This window comes from Esox lucius, chromosome 6 (genome assembly GCF_011004845.1).
Source record: "Esox lucius isolate fEsoLuc1 chromosome 6, fEsoLuc1.pri, whole genome shotgun sequence".
Lineage (NCBI taxonomy): Eukaryota > Metazoa > Chordata > Actinopteri > Esociformes > Esocidae > Esox > Esox lucius.
In genome coordinates this window covers 24,275,440-24,295,080 of record NC_047574.1, presented here as the reverse complement: position 1 = coordinate 24,295,080, position 19,641 = coordinate 24,275,440, and the positions used below count along the sequence as shown (strand labels likewise).

The window sequence follows — 19,641 nt, the reverse complement described above, 5'->3', positions numbered from 1 at the left end:
CACTGCTCAGTCAGGTGTTTGTTTGTGCAATGCTGGGATACTGTGTGTTTGGTGAGTCTGCCCACAATCATCTGTCTTCATCAATAACTTTTTGTTTGGGTTTGGTAGAGTAAGGTGCATTTGGAAAGTACTCTTAATAGTACTCTTCACTTTTTCCACATTTTACTACATTACAGCCTTTTTCTAAAAGGTATTCTTTTTTTCCCTGATCAATCTACAACGAATATCCCATAATGACCAAGCAAAAACAAGATTTTGCATGTTTTGCAAATCTATAAAAAAAATCTGAAATATCACATTTACATAAAATGCCAGTCAAAATCTTTGATTTCTCAGAACATGAATATACTAACGAGTTTCAAAAGAAAGTTATTCGTTTCAGGCCATTTTGAGCCTGTAATTGAACCCACAAACAGTTTTCAGCTGTGCTAACATAATCACAAAGGGGTTTTCTAATGATCAGTTAGACTTTATAAATTATAAACTTGGAATAGCAAACACAACGTGCCATTGGAACACAGGACTGATGGTTACTGATAATGGTCCTCTGTCCGCCTATGTAGATATTCCATTGAAAATCAGCCGTTTCCAGCCACAATAATCATTCACAAAATGAACAATGTCTACACTGTATTTCTGATCAATTTTATATTATTTTAATGGCCAGAAAATGCTTTTCTTTTGACATCTCTAAGTCACTTGTCACTAATGTGTGCAGGTGTGCCAAGCTTTTAGCATCAAACCCAAGTGGCCTGAAGGTATTAATCACTGTCAAATGTGCTGCAATACTGAGTTTAAATGTGATATTTCTGGCCGATTATACATTTTAAAACATTTCTAAAAACACGTTTTTGCATGGTCATTGTGGTACATAATGTGTAGATTGATGAGAAAAACTAAATTAATGAAATCCGTTTTAGAATAATGATGTAACACTACAAAATTTGGAAAGAGTGAAGGGGTCTAAATACTTTTTATATTCAATATATATGGCTACTGACGAAATAAAATGCAAAATACATTTACCTCTTCTAATAAGTGATTCTCTTTTCTCTCTCTCTACCTAGCCGATACTTTGAGTGAGTGTGAATCGCTGGGAAGTAAATGCCACATTTACGCTGAATGCCTCAAAACCAAAACGGGGGACTTTGTTTGTGTGTGTCGAAACGGCTACCAGGGAAATGGCCTGCAATGTGTTGACATTGACGAGTGTGTTAGCGGCATCCACAGCTGCCACACAAAGGCCCGCTGCAGCAACACGCCAGGAAACTACAACTGTGTGTGTCTGGACGGCTACTTCGGCGACGGCTTCCAATGTCAGGACATCAACGAATGCCAAACCAAGAACGGGGGCTGCCACGCCAACGCCACCTGCACCAATAAAGATGGAGGGCGAGACTGCAAGTGCAAGGGGGGCTTCAACGGCGATGGGTTTCAGTGCACGGACATCGACGAATGCGCAAACCATGGCATCTGCCACTGGAACGCCACTTGTACTAATAATCCCGGCTCATATGTGTGTACCTGTAACGCGGGTTTTAAGGGAAATGGGAACTACCTGTGCCTGGATATAGATGAGTGTTCAGAGACACCCGGCGTCTGCTCCACCTCCTTTGGCTACAAAGGTTGTAAAAATCTGCCTGGATCCTACCAATGCACTTGCAGCCCCGGCTACCAAGGCAACGGGCAGACCTGTGTGGACATTGACGAGTGCGCTGCTAACATCTGTAGCGTCTACGCCGTCTGTGTCAACCTGCCTGGCTCATACCAGTGCACCTGCTTCGAAGGACTCACCGGGAACGGGTTGACCTGCCGGGACATCAACGAATGTAACGGGGAGAACGCATGTGACACCAACGCAAACTGTCTCAACGTGCTGGGCAGCTACGAATGCGCATGCCGCTCCGGATATCGAGGGGATGGAAAAAAGTGCACGGACATTGACGAGTGTTCCCTGCCTAATGTCTGCCCCGCTTCCGCAGCGTGTGTCAACACCAGGGGCTCCTTCTACTGCGACTGCGGCACGGGCTACACCTTTAACGTCTCGTGCGTAGACGTGGACGAGTGTGCCACCGGGCGCTGTAGCCCCTTCGCCAGTTGCACCAACTTCCCGGGCTCTTTCACCTGTGAGTGCCGGGTCGGGTACAGGGGCAATGGCATCACTTGCGAGGACCTGGACGAGTGCTCCATGGCACAGCAGTGCCACTCCAATGCTGTCTGCACCAACCTGGTGGGAACGTTCAACTGCAGCTGCCAGCCGGGCTACTCCGGAGACGGGCTGACCCAGTGTACGGATGTGAACGAGTGCCTGGTGGACAACGGAGGTTGCCGTAACAAAGCGACCTGCGTCAACAGCAAAGGCTCCTTCACATGCCTGTGTCCGCCCGGGTTCGATCTGGTCAACCGCACCGTCTGCCTGGATATCGACGAGTGCCAGGTCCTGAAGGAGCCGTGCCGCCTGAACGAGCGATGCTCCAACACAGAGGGAGCTTACGAGTGCACCTGCCACGCGGGCTTCGCGCGACCCACGGGGTCCGTGGTCTGCACGGATGTAGACGAGTGCAGAATACAAAATCCCTGCCACCCCAACGCCACGTGTTTAAACACAGTGGGCTCTTACACCTGTACCTGTAAGCGTGGCTTCACAGGCAACGGCTCCAGGTGTACAGATGTAGACGAGTGTGCTCAAAATGACATCTGCCACCCGCGTGCTCTGTGTACCAATGTCCCTGGGGGCTACTCCTGCGCCTGCCAGCCGGGCTTCACCGGCGACGGCTCCTTGTGCCAGGACGTGGATGAGTGTGCCCTTCCTAGCACCAGCCGATGCCCCCCCATCTCCAAGTGCCTCAACTCCCCCGGAGCTTACGTATGTTCATGTATGAATGGAACAGTGGTGGCTAATGATACCTGTGTGGCCCCTAGTCCTCAGTGTGCCCCTGCCTGCCACACTCACGGGCTCTGCCACCGCTCGCCCGCTGGCTACCAGTGCGTGTGTGACTTGGGTTTCATCGGCGATGGACTCACCTGCTCTGATGTAGATGAGTGTCAGCAGGAAATGTGCCCCCAGAAGGAGATGGAGTGTGTGAATAGTCCGGGCTCGTTTGACTGTGTCTGTAAGGTTGGTTACAGACTGAACGAGGCAAACTGCCTTGGTAAGTGGATGCAGTCTAAAAAAAGAAACAGTAATCACTCAGTAATGCTCAATAATCTCGACTGAAAAAATTTATAATTGGTTTGATTCAAAAGTAAGTGACTGTTCTTATTTTGAATAATTTGAAACAGTACATTTGTGAGATAATGATAGATGTTTTTCAGTTGACTGATTCTCTCTGTCTCTCTCTCTGGTCTCTGTCATCAGACGTGGATGAGTGTGAGTCTGGAGACCTGGAGTGCAGTAAGTTTGCCAAGTGTGTGAACACCATGGGGAGTCACCAATGTTTCTGTCTCCGTGGTTTTACTGGCAATGGCAAGAATTGTTCCGGTGAGCATTACATTTTTCATCAGTAAACATCAAATAATACTGTCTGTATACTCTACGTACACTACTTCCATATGGATTTTCTTGTGAGTTTTCTTTTAGCAACTTGTGGGACTGTATCCCTGACACTGTCCCATTTTGGATGAATTATAGACATTGATGAGTGCCAAACCCAACATGGAAGCTGCCACCCCTTTGCCAGCTGTTTAAACACGGCCGGATCGTTCGACTGTACCTGCCCGCCTGGCACAGAGGGTACTGGCTTTGAGTGCCAGGATGTAGACGAGTGTGCTGAAAACTCATCCCTGCCTCACAACTGCAGTCTCCTGGCTCTGTGCAACAACATGGAGGGTTCCTACCACTGTATTTGCCAAGAGGGGTTTCAGGGGGACGGCTTCTTCTGTGAGGATGTGAATGAATGTCTCTCACCCTTGACATGCAAGGGGAACATGACCTGCCACAACACCCCTGGGGGATATAACTGCACCTGCACCCTGGGCGTGACCTACGACACGGGCACGTGTGTGAGCGAGGAGGACTGCCTGGATGCCAGCAGCTCGTGCCACCCTCAAGCAGCGTGCCAACACAACCAAGGCTCCTTTTACTGCCGCTGCTTGGACGGTTTCCACGGCAATGGCACGGTGTGCCGGGACGTGGACGAGTGTCGCCAGTCGGGGCGGGATTACTGCCCCGAGTTCTCCGACTGCTTCAACACATACGGTTCCTACACATGCGAATGTTGGGACGGTTACCAGGACGACGGGGCTCGCTGTGTGGACGTGGATGAGTGTGCAGCCGGGAGCTACACCTGTCCTGACAACAGCACCTGTTCCAATGTGGAGGGTGACTACCGATGCCCCTGCGACCTGGGGTTTCTGGCGAGTAACAACACTCTCTGTCTGGATGTTGACGAGTGTGCTTTGGGGCTGAAGCTGTGCCCAAATGTCTCTGATTGCCAGAATACACCCGGCTCTTTCGCCTGCGACTGCTGGCAAGGGTACCGGGCAAATGGCACAGCTTGCGACGATGTCGATGAATGCCTGGACGACACCGCCTGTCCAGCGAACGCCGCCTGTGTCAACACCTACGGCAGCTTCCTCTGTCCATGCGACGTCGGGTTCTTCGGTGTGCACGGTCACTGTGAGGACATCCAGGAGTGCTTGTTCCCCAGCAACGGGCCGCTGTGCACCGACGGAACGTGTGTGAACACCGTGGGTTCATTCTTTTGCTTGTGCGACAAGGGCTTCTGGAGCAACGACACGGAGTGTGTGGATGTGGATGAGTGTTCTGAGGCTTACTCCAACTCGTCTGTCTCCGTCTGCCCGCCCTACTCCACCTGCATGAACCTCCACGGCTCCTACCGCTGTCCCTGCGCCGACGGCTTCACCCCAAATGGCCCAGCTTGCCTGGATGTAGATGAGTGCGGGCCCCTCGGCGGAGCTCCCTGCATGGAGCATTCTGTGTGCAAAAACACAATTGGCTCCTTCCTGTGTTCCTGTTTGCCCGGGTACCAGCCGCGGGCACAAGGCAATGAAACGGCGTGCGAGGATATCGATGAGTGCCTCTTTAACTCCACATGTCGAGGTGACCACATGTGCGTTAACTTGCTCGGGACATACCGCTGCGAATGCCCCGACGGTTACCATGAGGAAGAGGGAGCGTGTGTGGATACGGACGAATGTGGGAACGGTAATGGTGAACGGGCGTGTCACCCCTCGGCTGGCTGCTGGAACACCCCCGGCTCCTTCGCCTGCCGCTGCCCCCAAGGTCATGAGGGCGACGGCACCTGGTGCAGGGACGTTGACGAATGCTCCGGCCCGACGGCGCCCTGTCATAAACGTGCCCTCTGCTCCAACACGCCCGGGTCGTTCCTGTGCGCGTGCCCGCCCGGTCTCCTGGGCATTGGGAACCTGTGCGTGGACCTGGATGAGTGCCAGCAGAACAACGGAGGATGCCACCCTGCTGCTTCCTGCTCTAACTCCGTGGGGGGATTCAGGTGTCAGTGTGCCCACGGCTGGGAAGCCAGGGGGCAGAGTGGGGGGCAAGGAGGGTGTGTTGACCAGGATGAGTGTGTTTCACCCAATGCCTGCCCCGCACACACGTCCTGTAGAAACTACCCAGGATCCTTCAACTGCTCCTGTACCTCTTATAGCATCTGTGCCGAGCTGGCGAAGAAGGGTGGGCCAACATTACAGTACTAAAGCCTAACAAACACAGTTTTCTGTTCCCTTAATGGAATATGTGTTTTTAGAATATATGCTGAGCACATTAAGGGGCCAGAAAATTAGTTGTAATGACTTGAAGTGCTAGCAGTTATGGGAACCCCTTAATTCTATAGCTTGTGGCATTAATCAGTCTTTGACTTCTGTTTTGAGGGATTTTTGCCCACTCCATACAGAACTCAGCAATTTGGGTGAGATTTGAGGGGTGTCTGTTTCAGGTCTCGATTAGATTAAGGACAGGTCAAGATTTTGACTTAAGCCAATGTAGAACACAAATAGTGTTTCTCCTGAGCCATTCTTTTTGCTTGAATGCTTGATCGTTGTTTTGTTGGAAGAACCCCCAGCTTTAGCTCCCTGACTGATTTCCTAAAGTTCTGTTCAAGAATCTACTGGTTTACTTCCCAATTCATAGTTCCCTTGATGATGTGCAATCGACCAGGTCCAGAAGAGGAAAAGCAGCCCCCGATCTTGGCATTCCCACCATCTTGCTTGAGTGTTGGGAAGGTTCATTTGGTGGTAGGCAGTGATGGGTTTTCACCAAACATAGCGGTTATGACCGTTACCCAAAAGGTTACATTTGTACTCATCCGCCCAGAGAATGGACTTCCATCATGGTTGTCCAAGTGGTTTCTGGCAAAGTTAAGATTGGTTCTTTTTTGACAGCAGAAGCTTCTTTCAGGCAACCCATCCATGCCAATGCCATTTTGATTCAGTTTTCTTATTTTTGAAGCATGCACAGTTACCTGAGATGCAGCCAGTTCTGTTAATCTAAAGATGTTATGTTTGGGTTGGTATTTACCTGATTCATAATTTTTCTTGTTGCTGATGGGAATATTTTGGAAGGGCATCCACTTCTAGGCCGAGTTGCTGTCATGCTAGATGCTCTCCATTTGTAAATGATTTGCCTGACAGTGGACTGATGTAGCTCAAATCCTTGAGATGGTTGTGTAGCCTTCCCCAGACTGATGAGCTCTCACTACCCTCTTCCTGATGTCCTCTGAGATCTCCTTTCCTCTTGACATGGTGTTTTGCATTCACTTATTTGGGAAACACCAAACTTACCAGGTTTCTCGTCTCCAAACTCTTTCCTACAGATCCGTAAATTAATTTTGTACCCAATTATTTATCCACCTGATTCTACTTACCTACGTGATTTAACCAAAGCAATTTGGAGTTCACTTATTTTTGCACATGCACTTAGATAATGATAATTTTCTGCTTATTTCTTTTGTCTGAAAACTCATATTATGAAAATGGATGTGGCACTGTTTGACTGCCTGTGTGTTCCCAGAGAGCAATCTATACCCATTTGGTGATGAGGTGGGAGACAGAGAATTAAAGTTGGATGCAGAAGATGGGAACTCTCCCTACATCACGCCACCGATAGGATTTCTCTTCATGGGAAAGCTGTTTGATCGGGTCTATGTAGGTATCCACATCTTTACTCCAAACTCTTATTATGAGAACCCAGAAATGAAGAGAGCAAGATACTTTTAAGATATACTTTTAAATTCAAAAAAGTATTTGCTTGGAACATTTAATAACTTTATTTTCTCGGGCTTAGTTCTCAGATAATGGACTTGTCCAGTTCCAGTCAGTTAGTCAGAACGAGCAGTTCCTTTTTCCTACACCCTTTCCTAATGGTTTCCGCGGCAATGAGAGCCTAGCCTTGTTGGCTGTTTTCTGGGATGATGTTGACCTCACCCTTGGGGAGGGGAAGCTATTCTTTCAGGTAATACACCAAGGGTCAGAGCTAAAATGTCAGTGGTGGGGGCTGATTTTGGGACATAGTGGAGTCTAAGTTGAAATAAATGTCTTTGGTCTTACAGGGATCAAATTATTTTACCTTTCTTAGGAATACCACACGCTGAATATGTCAGATATATATTCCCAAATTGTCTTCAACCGTACAGCGGAGGATGTGACACTGTATGAGGAAAACCACAACAAAGCACCATTCACCCCCGCTTGGATTCTAAAGATCACCTGGGATCATGTCATGGCTGTCTCATACCAGAAAATCAACAATTCTGAGGTATTGTTCTACGGGATTCATTGAAATCGTCATTTTGATAATTTGTAAATGTGAGTGGGAAAAAAAAACTGAATAGTACTACTAATTATGATAATGGTAATTAACTTTTTTTAATGTACAGTCTTTATAGCTACGTTCCAATTATACATTGAGGGAAAAAAGTAATTGTACGTATTAGAATTTTGTACGTTTGCCCACTGACAAAGAAATTATCAGTCTATAATTTTAATGGTAGGTTTATTTGAACAGTGAGACACAGAATAACAACAACAAAAATCCAGAAAAACACATGTCAAAATTTTTATAAATGTATTTGCATTTTAATGAGTGAAAAAAGTATTCGGACCCTCTGCAAAACATGTTGGCAACCACAGAGGTCAGATGTATCTTGTAGTTGGCCACCAGGTTTGCACACATCTCATTAGGGATTTTGTCCCACTCCTCTTTGCAGATCTTCTCTAAGTCATTAAGCTTTCGAGACTGACGAAAGCATTCCTCCTCCTCCAAACATGGCGAGTTGAGTTGATGCAAAAGAGCTTTATTTTGGTCTCATCTGACCACAACACTTTCACCCAGTTTTCCTCTGAATCATTCAGATGTTCATTGGCAAACTTCAGACGGGCCTGTACATGTGCTTTCTTGAGCAGGGGGACATTGCGGGTGCTGCAGGATTTCAATCCTTCACAGCGTAGTGTGTTTCCAATTGTTTTCTTGGTGACTACAGTCCCAGCTGCCTTGAGACCATTGACAAGATCCTCCCATGTAGTTCTGGGCTGATTCCTCACCGTTCTTGATCATTGCAACTCAACGAGGTGAGATCTTGCATGGAGCCCCAGACCGAGGGAGTTTGACCGTACTTTTGTGTTTCTTCTGTTGTCACTTTCTCACCAAGCTGCTTGGCGATGGTCTTGTAGCCCATTCCAGCCTTGTGTAGGTCTACAATCTTGTCCCTGACATCCTTGGATCCTTTGGTCCTGGCCATGGTGGAGAGTTTGGAATCTGATTGATTAATTGCTTCTGTGGCCAAGTGTCTTTTAAATAGGTAACAACCTGAGACCAGAAGCATTCCCTTTAAGAGTGTGCTCCTAATCTCAGCTCGTTACCTGTATAAAAGACACGTGGGAGGCAGAAATCTTTCTGATTGAGAGGGGATCAACTGATTGAGAGGGGATTTCCCTCATTAAAATGCAAATCTATTTATAAAATTTTTGACATGCGTTTCTCTGGATTCTTTTATTGTTATTCTGTCTCTCACTGCTCAAATAAACCTACCATAAAAATTATAGACTGAAAATTTTCTTTGTTTGTGGGCAAACATACGAAATCAGCATGGGATCAAATACTTTTATCTCTCACTTTATTAACTGCAAGTGTACTGTTGTGATGGTAATTCCATGTATCGACACAGCGTGTCCCTTACTCCGAGTGTCGATACATGGAATTACCATCACACTGTACATATGTAACTATTTACATCTAACCTGACTCACAAGGAGTGGCATATTTGAAGGTAAAGGGTGTGGTGTTACACTCTGATTTACTTCCTAGTTGAGCATACATTGTTGTGTGCAATGTGAGAACACAGTCACTTAGCCGGGAGTCTATAACCTTCTTCCTGATTTATCAGTGATCTACAAGCTACCATTTCTCTTCCCATCTTTTTGATCATGTACTGCCATCTTGTGGCTCATTCCAGACCAACACCTTCCAGTGCATCCTGACTACGGATGGGCAACGCTCCTTCGCCCTGATACACTTCGGGGAAATGCGTTGGGGTCCTGGCCAGAGGATCCACCATGATGCCCTGACAGGCTACACTGACGGTAAAAGCCACTTCTTCAACGAGAACACAAAGTCAGCCAACCGGTTTGGCCCAGGTGGGCGGTATAGGCCCCAGGAAGTGTTAGGGAACACAGGAAAGCTGGGAAAACTGGTGTATGACCTGACGGGCCCCACAGAGCTTGAATGGGACCCCGAGGTGAGGTGCCAGGCATGGGCCATGAAGGAGCCTGAGCCGAAGGACTGGGCCACAGGGGTGCCATCGTGCCCCTGTACCCGGGCACAAGCAATGGAACACCTGGCCTTCGGGCCAGAGACCCTGCCTGCCAACTTGCTGGACCGGACACGGGTACAAGAGCTACGGGGAATGCGCTGGGGTGGTAGCGGGGGGGACGTCTTCCAGTCCATCCTGACCAATAGGTACGGATCAGGGAAGAGATGCGTGTATGATCTGGAAGGTCCGCTGTTGGCCGGATACAGTGAGCGCTATTTCTCTGGAGCCACCGCACAGAAACACATAGGTATCGTCTCATTTGTTTTGTTGCCAAATAGTAAAAAGCTTAACCTGCCATTTGGGGACGTTGCTCCAATGCATAATGCACTGCGTTTCTTTGAAATGCCAGCTAATTCTTATGGCAGTTTTTTTTATTTCCCTCTCTTTATGTCAAGATGAGGATCTCCTTCCATTCCAAAGGTGTTGCATCCAGGCTGCTCTGTGCCACCTTTATCTGGCCAAGAGACCCCTGGATCGTTGCCAAGGTTACGGCTGGTTGAAACCTGACTCCAGTGTACCAGCGGCCAAGGCAACGCAAGGCATTGGTGAGGGATGACCTCCTCTGGACAAAAATTCAAGTTGAATTTGTCATGTTGTATTTGAGGTTTCCTAATAAGAGTCTGTTCTGAGGTCAGTTCTGAGGTATTACTGTGTGTGTGCGCGCACGCGCGTGTGTTCAAGGGTGTTTGTACATGTATTTCTGTGTGAGCCAACAAATATGTAACAGATTCCTGTCAACACATTGAAATCCGAGGATTGAATTGACTCTGCTCGTGGGATGTGTGATACTATATGTTGTACATATAGCCGACATGATTGCTCTAGTCACGTGACTATAGACAGGTCATCACAGCATGCCTGTCTCAGTGTAAACCAGTGGATATCTACTGGCCACTGTGGTGTATTGGTTAGTGATCTATTTTTAACTCGTACGTGGTGTCGGTTTTGTCTGCAGGCATGGTGTACGGCAGCCTTCATTTCATCACCTTCGATGGGACTGATTACTCCTTCAAGGCCCTGGGCCAGTTTGTCATTATGCGCCTGTCCTCCTACACGGGCTCCAACACCTTCACCTTGCAGGGTGAGACGGGACAGCTGGTGACCCACGGTCAGGCCAGACAGGTCCCCACCATGGTGAGGATGGCTGCCTTCCACCAGGGCATTGGCAAGGTCAGTGTGATATCTATATTTGTGTGTGTTAAAGTTTGTGTGTGTTTGGGGGTTGGAGAAAATATGATTTTTTTGTGCTAAAGAGTGTTGGTCCCGGAAAACCCTCACGATCTAAACATGTGTGTGTGTTTTCTTTTTTGTCACCTCTGTGTGAATGTGTGTTGGCGTGTGTATTTGTGTCTCTCCATGACTGTGTGTATTATTACCTCTGTGTGTGCATGTGTTTAGGTGGAGTGGCAGTGTGCAGAGTCAGGAGATGGACTGAAGGTCCTGGTGGACGATATAGAGGTTCCAGTCTCTGTCGGTGAGAAGTCAAATAGTACATTACTAAAAGACCATTACTGTTACTGTACCTTTCACCCCATTATTTGACTAGACTATGCAATATAGTAATATTGGACATCTCACATCTTTACAAACTACCTGGGACTTGATCATTCCTGCCCTTCCTGCATATACACGGACAATAGAATGTAAATCCTCACATCCTCTTGAGATGTCGTAACAGTGCCCCCTGCTGTCCTTGCAGGTGTAGTACATATGGGCAAGGAAGGCTTTGCGGTGCGCTGTACCTTGGTCAGTCGATGCGCGGCGGTGTACGCTGGGGGGCTCCATGTGACCGTGATGAGGGTTGCTGGAGGAGGATGTCAGCAGGCTGCTCTGGTGGAGGTCCCCCAGACCTTCTACAACCGTACCGTGGGCCTACTGGGCCTCTGGAGCTCTAACCGCACTGATGACTTCCTGCAGTGTAACGGAAAGCTATTGGTTCCCCCGAAAAACAACTCTCTCTCAGAGGAGAGCCTCCATCTCTTCGGCCTGTCCTGTGAGTACAGATTAAAGTAAAGCTACAAAGGTTTGATGAGATTGGGCTTATACAGTACATGATGGCACACAAATCTCTTGGGCCTGTTTTTAGCTCTATAGCGCCACTTTTACAACCAGTGGCCAAATCTCACTGAACGCATCTTTAATGTCTAGCAAACAAATGTATTAATGCGAATAACAAAAGGTGTATGATATGTATCACCGATTCCAGTTTCTTTGATATTGTCCAAAAGTGTTAGTGCTCAAGATCCCTTTCAAACTGTATAAGATAGTGACTCACACTGAAGAAGTCAGAATTGAATGTCCATACTAATATAGCATTTAGAATGCATGGCCAAAATGTTGCTTAATTAAGATGAATAGTAGCTAAGGAGAATATTACTGTAGTCTCAACTAAACGCCACCCTATTACTTTACACAGGCTAAAATGGTAGCCTTTCAAAAACATCTCTGGGTGTTCAAATATTTAGTTTTGGGTATTTAGTATTACAACTAAGAGTTATATTTTTTCCTTCTGATTTTTTATTTGGCTAAAAAGCATATTTTTTTTAAGATCAATGTTAATCAATCAAAACTAATATTTATCAAAATAGATTGCTAAATGGAGCCAGCTCATCCTTTTTCCACAAATACTAGTATAGGAAGAGTCTCCAACAACAGTCAGTAACATAACAGTGATATATTACAATGTTTTTATTGCATAAGACATGCATCCACTAGCTGGGGCTCAAAGCATTTGACTTTTCCAGTTATCTTCACTGCCTGAAATAGCGGAATCCTTCTTTGAAGTAGTACATGACTTCAAAGTATCAAAACGCCAACTCTGAGCCCCCTGACCGAAACATAAAAAAAATGTCAATCTCCACAAACATCTACGTAGGTCATTCAAAGACTCCTTTTAGAACTCCCTCGTTTGAGTCATCTCAGCCTTCTGAAAAAAACGATCAGCTAACCTATGCCTAGTGCTTGTTTGTGAAAATTATGAAAGCTGTCTAACAATAGCAGATCCAACTGACATCGAAGAGGTTGGCTATTAATACAGCCAGCTTGGACAACAACTGGTATCTAGTTCATTTTCAGACATATGTTAAAATGATCTAATCCACTGACCACTGAATTAAGAAAAGTAGCTGAAAGCAGGTGATCAAACAACAGAGTAGCTCTTGCGTCATGACTGAATCTCACCAACAGATGCTGCAACACAGATGTCTCCAAACCGTGAATAGAACCAAATGGATTTATTGCTTTGTATTGTGGCGAGAATACAGCCTAGGAGCTATTTTTGGATCTGCTTTTTCTAAGTGGTCTTTCATTGACTGCTGTGTACAAATGCCACTTAAATCAATAAATCTTTTTACATGTCCTTTTAAATACCAGCTCGAAAGTGTTGATTCCAGTCAGACTCCAGCCCAGGGAAGCCTTTGTTTAGCTGCACTGGACGCTTTGCTTACAAAACAAACACTGTATACGTGAGTTGTGCCATACACAGCCATACTATGTCTGTGGGAAGTGAGTGTATGACTTAACCCTGACACCTGTCATTTGGTGTCTTGTTTAACATCTGATTTATTTCAAGACATGTGGCGGTAGCTATGATGACACTGATTGGACGATCATTTTATAATAACCCATTACAACATTTAGCACCCTCTGTGGAGTACTTAAAATTGAGGACCTAGGTGTGCTAATTTCAGTGACCCAAAGTGGTCCGTTGACACTGTGCTGTAAAGGTCATGTGATGACATCCCTATGATCTCGGTGGTGAGCCTTCCCCTTGGTTATGCATTGATATGCAGTTGAAACCATCCAGCCCAAAGCCCCAAGCTGCTGCTGATACGCAAGTATGCAACGAAACGTGTGTTATGAAATATAGCGTTCTCATTTATGGGGGGGGTTAACCAATCAAATTCTGACAAATGACCTAATAGGCAGACCATCACTGATGATTTAACAGAATATAAACCATTCTGACTATGTGCTGTTCCATAGGGGCAGTGCCCGGTCCGGAGAGCCTGCTTTTCTCCACCGCTCACTCTGATAGTTTTACTCCAGTCTCCACCAATGAACTGATGTCGACAAGTCCAGCTGTACTAGACCAGTTGACAAAGACATGTCAGGGCAGTTTGCATTGTGTCCATGACATCCTGGCATCTAATAACACTGACCTGGGCCTGCAGAGTCTAAAGTCCCAGGAACTGTACCAAAACCTGGCTACACTGTTCGGTGAGTTACCTGTTACATTAAACCTAGGTTGGCTCTCACTCACACCATGTACAGGAGGACCTGGGTAAATGTTGACAAGCCAACCCTCCCCATTCACAGTCTATAATACTAAGTGTCATCCTAAAGCTAGTTTATAATATCAGGTGCAGTGTGGTGAAGATTGAGGTCAGTGAAATGCTCCAATTTCTCTCCTATGTAGGGAACTTGCCTCCCATTGTGACGGAGCCCACAGTGATCCGTTGTAAGGTCAATGCCACCTTGAATGTGACAATCAGTGCAGAAGATGCCAACCTAGACCCTATAAGCTTCTCACTGCTCCTCCCCAGACCACCAAAAGCCTCCATTGGGAAAAGTGAGCTGCAAAGTCAAACACACGCAGATGTACTGTACACACACGCGTGCTCGCGCTCACATACAACCTTTGGCAAATGGACCTATATTTCCCTAATGTGTCTCTTCATACAGGTGATGGCATTTTGACCTGGACCCCCCTGGACATCCAGCCTGTCTACCTGACCATCAGAGTGACCGACCAGCTGTCCAGCTCTCAGTTCACCCCCATCCTGCAGGTGTGCAACTGCTTCAATGGGGGCACCTGCCAATACAACACCATAGTGGACAACAATCTGCAGGGGAAGTTTCAGGTAAATATACTATTTCAGGTGAAGTGTCATTTTCTGAGGGTGAGACGATGTTCCCGTGGCCAGCAATCCACACACCTCTCTTAGTTTTTTGTTGCCCCCCCCAGGTGGTTGGCTGTCTATGTCCTAAGGGCTTCAGTGGGAAATTCTGTGGCAGTACCACCGACGTGTGTAAAGGGATGCCATGCTTCCCAGGAGTGCAGTGCCAGTCCCTGCCTCAGTTCCAGGGAGAGACAAACCAGTTCACCTGTGGAGAATGCCCCCTACCAACCGTCTCCAAGAACAAGCCGGGATACAAGTGCTTTGTGAATGGTTGATACACTTGTGTTTATTAAGCAATAAAAGGGGAATTAATCATAAGGTCTACTTGGACTTGAACATTGTAAAGTATTTTCCGTTGTGCGACCCTAATTAAAATGACTCGGCTAGTAACACCTTTACCGGCATTCAGGAAGATTCCGATAAAACATATCCCATGTTCTCTGTTGAGCTGTTCTTCACATGTCTTGTTGTTTTCCTCTCTCAGACTTCTGCCTCCCTCCCTTCCCCTTTCCCTGTCACATGATGGCCACATGCCTCAGCTCTGGGTACAGCTACACCTGCAAGTGCATGCCTGGCTTTACTGGGGATGGACGCAACTGCACAGGTACTAAGCCCAAAGCGTCATGACAAACATACAACAACCTCTTAGCCCTAACGGTCAACCGGACACCTTTAATAACCATTCAGGATTCGCTAGGTGTTTGGTTAAGGTCACGATGGTACGAATACAATCTCAAAACAATGTTATATTAAGGCATATTACAACAGTTGAAGAGATTAAAGTACACATTGGTAACATTCCTCCTCATCCAGACATAAATGAGTGTTTGGACCCCGCAACTTGTCCCAACGCCAAATATGAGTGCGTGAACCTGCCGGGGTCCGTCCAGTGCACCTGTCGCTACCAGAGCACCGATGACAACGATGACTGTGGTAAGGACGCAGTATGTTACAACCTTTCCATCATTAATACTGTATGAAAGAGCTTTGTGGAGGCCAGTGAAGTGCCTTTCGATATGTTATGCATAAAAAGGCTTTACGAAGGGTTAACCAGATTACCTGTGTGTAATGTTTTGTTCTTTTGCAGGGGACTCTGCAAACCCACCAGGTAAGCCTTTTTCTGGAACAAATCCCTCAGTAAGACACAGCATGTTATGGCTGTGTGTCATCATGCTGATCATGACCAAACTGTAAGGTCACTTTATGTTTTTGACAGGGTTCAATGTCTTCAATGTCTCCTTGGGCTGGAATAGTCGGTTGTCCGGAGAAGAGGGGGTGAAAAAGGTGAGCTAGAACTCATCTGTGCTCTAAAGCCTATAGCAGTCCAGAAAGCTGTGCTCTAAAGCCTATAGCAGTCCAGACATCTGTGCTCTAAAGCCTATAAATCTGTGCAGAAATCTATAAAGCAGTCCAGAAATCTGTGCAGAAATCTATAAAGCAGTCCAGAAATCTGTGCTCTAAAGCCAATAGGAGTCCAGAAATCTGTGCCCAAAAGCCTATAGCAGTCCAGAAATGTGTGCTCCAAAGCCAATAGGAGTCCAGAAATCTGTGCTCCAAAGCCAATAATTATTTTCCTGCACCACATGGCCTGATAAGGCAAAACCAGTCCTGAAGTAGAAACAAAAAACTCCTAGGATTGGGTGTCTTTTGGATGAAGACTGGGTTTGCAGCAGCAGGTGTGACATCATGATGTGACAATGTGGTTATAAAATAACAACAACAATCTTGTCCATCCTACAGATGGTCAGAATTCTTTCCATGGGCTTCCAGAACAAGTTCTACAATGCTTGGATGGTAAAGCAGATGCAGGGCTCAGGTCTGGAGGAGTACAGGATCAACATGTCCAGTGACACGCCCCACTGGTACATCAAAGACTACCTGAACCGCGTGAGCACCTACCACGACATCAGAACTGCTGAGGTCATAGGTAACACAATGAGGTTTTGTATTTTATTACGTAGGGATAGACCGGAGTGTATACTGTCTGATGAACATATCTAAAAATATTAAGTTAATGGCTCAGTGGATAGGATCAGTTGTTTTTGCATGCCATAGTTTGAATTCGGTTTCTCTGCTGAACTATATATGGTTACAACAAGTTGTCAGACTGAGAGATAATTGCTGGTTGTGGTAATGGTGAAAATGTAATTATTCCACAGCTCAGGGCATTATCTCTGAACAGGTGGTAGGCAGCGCAGACGGCCATGACACTATCACACGATAAAAAAAAAAAAAAAAACAGAAACCACATTCTGCGCATAATGGCTACAATGACAATATCGGTGTCGTGGTGAATGTTGTTGACAGGGGTGCAGTCCAAAATCTGTATTTGGCAAAAGTTGATATAATTTTTTCCACAGTTGTTCGGTAACACAGATCCGAAACCTTTATTTCTCACAGACTTGGATGAGTGTCTGTCAAACCAGACTGTGTGTAGGCATCCTTCAATTTGTGCCAACACCTACGGTTGGTACAAGTGTGTGTGCAGCGGTATGAGCGAGGAGGACAACACAGAATCCTGCATTTTCGGTGAGGCCCTGGAAAACAGATGGTTCACTAACCGTGTACCCTTATCGTGCAAATAAAGAGATTTCCGGGCCATTGGCTCATTTCCTACTGGTTACTCCATTTGGTAGAAATGGGAGCCGGCCAATACTAAATTGTGGCCCTAAGTATGATTTAACAAAGTGTTAACGTTCTGTGAGTCCTAACATTTCATTTTCGTCACACTGTTTAGAGAAGGGTGCTGGGAACAGGACGGTGTCAGACAAGACAAAGGATAAGACATCCCTAATCGTTGGCCTGGTTCTGGGTATCGTGGTCCCTCTGCTCTTCCTCCTGGCTGCCCTCGCCTATTTCTGCTGCTCCCCCAAGCCCATCATGTGAGTACCCTGAATACCCTTACAGACAAAAACATTCAGCAGACTTTTCTTTTATCTAGAGACCGACAACAGTAGGTGTGTACATTTTCGCCCCCGTTAGAAATTAACACCCCACCCCCGTTAGAAATTAACCCAGGAACTGAATTAATGAAGCCACAACCACGACATAATAGCTCAGTTACTTCTTGTGGTATCTGTTCTCAGCCAAAACTGTAAAACTGCTTTGGTTCAACCCTTTTGTAAAATAACCCTTTCAGTAGACAGGTCAATACCAAGAGTGTAAGAGAAACATCCTAAACCAACTGCTCTCACGCATGAATCCATTTTTATGTGTGGTACCGGGAATTGAACACACAGTCCCAGCGTTTCAAGTGGCATGTACCCGTCAGCAGAGCTTCAGTCTGTCTGGACAATAGAGGCGGTTCGGGTGCCTGTGTGTCCATCATCACCGGCAGCGCTGTAGCCCGCCAGTCGTGGAGCAGGTGTCATTGGACCGGAGTCACATAATCGCCCCCCCCCCCCCCCCCCCCTCAGTGAAATTGAAACCCTGTCCACCTAATACTCGGGGAGTTCACCCGGTATGTTGCAGGATTACGTTTTTATAACAATAGGAAATCAGCCGGTGTCACATATTAGACCCACATAGTCCTGTTCCACCAAATTACATTGTGCAACCCTTTTGGATTATGCATGTAAATCCGTATCAGTGGATAGGAAAGGATGCGCCCGCATGTATGTTTCTCCCGGAGCTTTATTTCCCCTGCAGCAGATTCACCTTCGCAGGAGTCTTCTTCAAGCTTCCGGATATGACATAACAATGCTATATTTATGCACCATGGGTCTCCCAGGATAAAGTGAAGCCGGAGCGTCATTATAAATCTACATCCCTGTCAATTGACATTATAGCATTTGTAAGTCTCAGCTGACGGTGCCAGATGTGAGTGGAACTGACTCATTGTCCTCCGTTGTTTCTGCGCAGAATCCCTCATCAGTCAGCAGAGCAGGACCCTCCCCCCCCCTTCAACTACTCAGACCCGTCTCTGCACTACAAAGTCCACGTCAGCCCGCGCCTCATCGACAACCTCCCACCCAGGAAGTGTCAGAATGCACGCTTCCACCACGCTTAAGAGGGACGTGGTGATTGTGCGATGTTTGTTTAGTTAAGATAACATATAAATAGGTTATATTATTTATACTGCAGTGTGTGACAACCCAATGCTTTCAGCTGGTGAGTTGTCGAAGCCCAATGTATTTCATCATACAACTGAAGCAATTATTCTCACATACTGTGGTCTGTTTGTCAAACAATGGACAGACACCCAAGGTGATTACAATAAAATGGTTTATCAGACGACAGTCGTAGTGTCCTGACATCACCGAAGTAACTTTCTGTCCGTGTGCAGCTGTTCCACAGATTTGTATGGACAGGGCCTTACGCTGGGAAGTGCTATAGACCTCTGAGTCTAAATGGTTACATAGTTAAAGTCACCTGAATCCAGTTCAAGCGTTTATTAACAAGGTTTTGGAAGAGTGGTATAAATGTATTCGCAAACTTTCTCATACACAAGTCTTAAAAACCCAGATATTATGAACCGGCTGTTATAGATATCTTTTGCTCCAAACCCCATTCTTCATGTTGTTCTACAAAACCAGAGCCGTCGTCTACAGAGGAGAGGCAGTCAGATAGTGGAGACTGCGAGGCGCCGGATAGGCATGTTGAATGGTGAACTTTCTGGGGGACTTATCGTCTCCATTGACCACATCCTTCCTTCCTCTGCTTAAGCCATGTGCTTGTATCTTCTGTATTTTCTCTGTCGCCCCATCTGCTAGTTGAAGGCTTGAACTCTCAATGACACCAACTCGCTAATATAGCAGTGTTAAATTTGATTTTCTAATTTGTTTTGCTTTCTCAAGCCCCTTCAGAATATTTTCTGCATGAAAAGCACAATATAAGTTGAATACATGATTATATGCACTGAAGATAGGCTAGTGTCCTTTCTCTAAAACTAGGAACTTCAGAATCCATCTAAATGCTCCAAAAGAAAGTAAATGCATGATTTGAGCTATACT

The 19,641-nt window shown here is 46.3% G+C and overlaps 1 protein-coding gene across 1 annotated transcript; it reads left to right on the top strand.

Moving 5' to 3' along the window:
• Window positions 1-18,905, top strand: si:ch73-105b23.6 (fibrillin-2). Its single transcript, XM_020047120.2, has 24 exons — window positions 1-51; window positions 1,068-3,152; window positions 3,359-3,481; window positions 3,632-5,656; window positions 6,992-7,125; window positions 7,265-7,432; window positions 7,556-7,735; window positions 9,432-10,035; window positions 10,184-10,333; window positions 10,744-10,958; window positions 11,187-11,262; window positions 11,488-11,781; window positions 13,773-14,006; window positions 14,206-14,358; window positions 14,472-14,650; window positions 14,755-14,959; window positions 15,174-15,293; window positions 15,503-15,622; window positions 15,777-15,797; window positions 15,906-15,973; window positions 16,430-16,616; window positions 17,090-17,218; window positions 17,427-17,571; window positions 18,551-18,905. The coding sequence occupies exons 1-24, from the start codon at window positions 30-32 to the stop codon at window positions 18,696-18,698; spliced, it is 7,785 nt and encodes a 2,594-aa protein (XP_019902679.2). The 5' UTR covers window positions 1-29; the 3' UTR covers window positions 18,699-18,905.
• The last annotated feature ends 736 nt before the right edge of the window (window positions 18,906-19,641 follow it).

What these genes read in the sequence shown, in the direction of transcription:
- si:ch73-105b23.6 (XM_020047120.2), top strand. Translation starts at nt 30, where the DNA reads ATGCTGGGATACTGTGTGTTTG. An exon ending in TGCCGAGCTGGCGAAGAAGG is followed by an intron (nt 5,657 to 6,991) that starts GTGGGCCAACAT and finishes GTGTGTTCCCAG; the next exon opens with AGAGCAATCTATACCCATTT. An exon ending in CCATCTCTTCGGCCTGTCCT is followed by an intron (nt 11,782 to 13,772) that starts GTGAGTACAGAT and finishes GCTGTTCCATAG; the next exon opens with GGGCAGTGCCCGGTCCGGAG.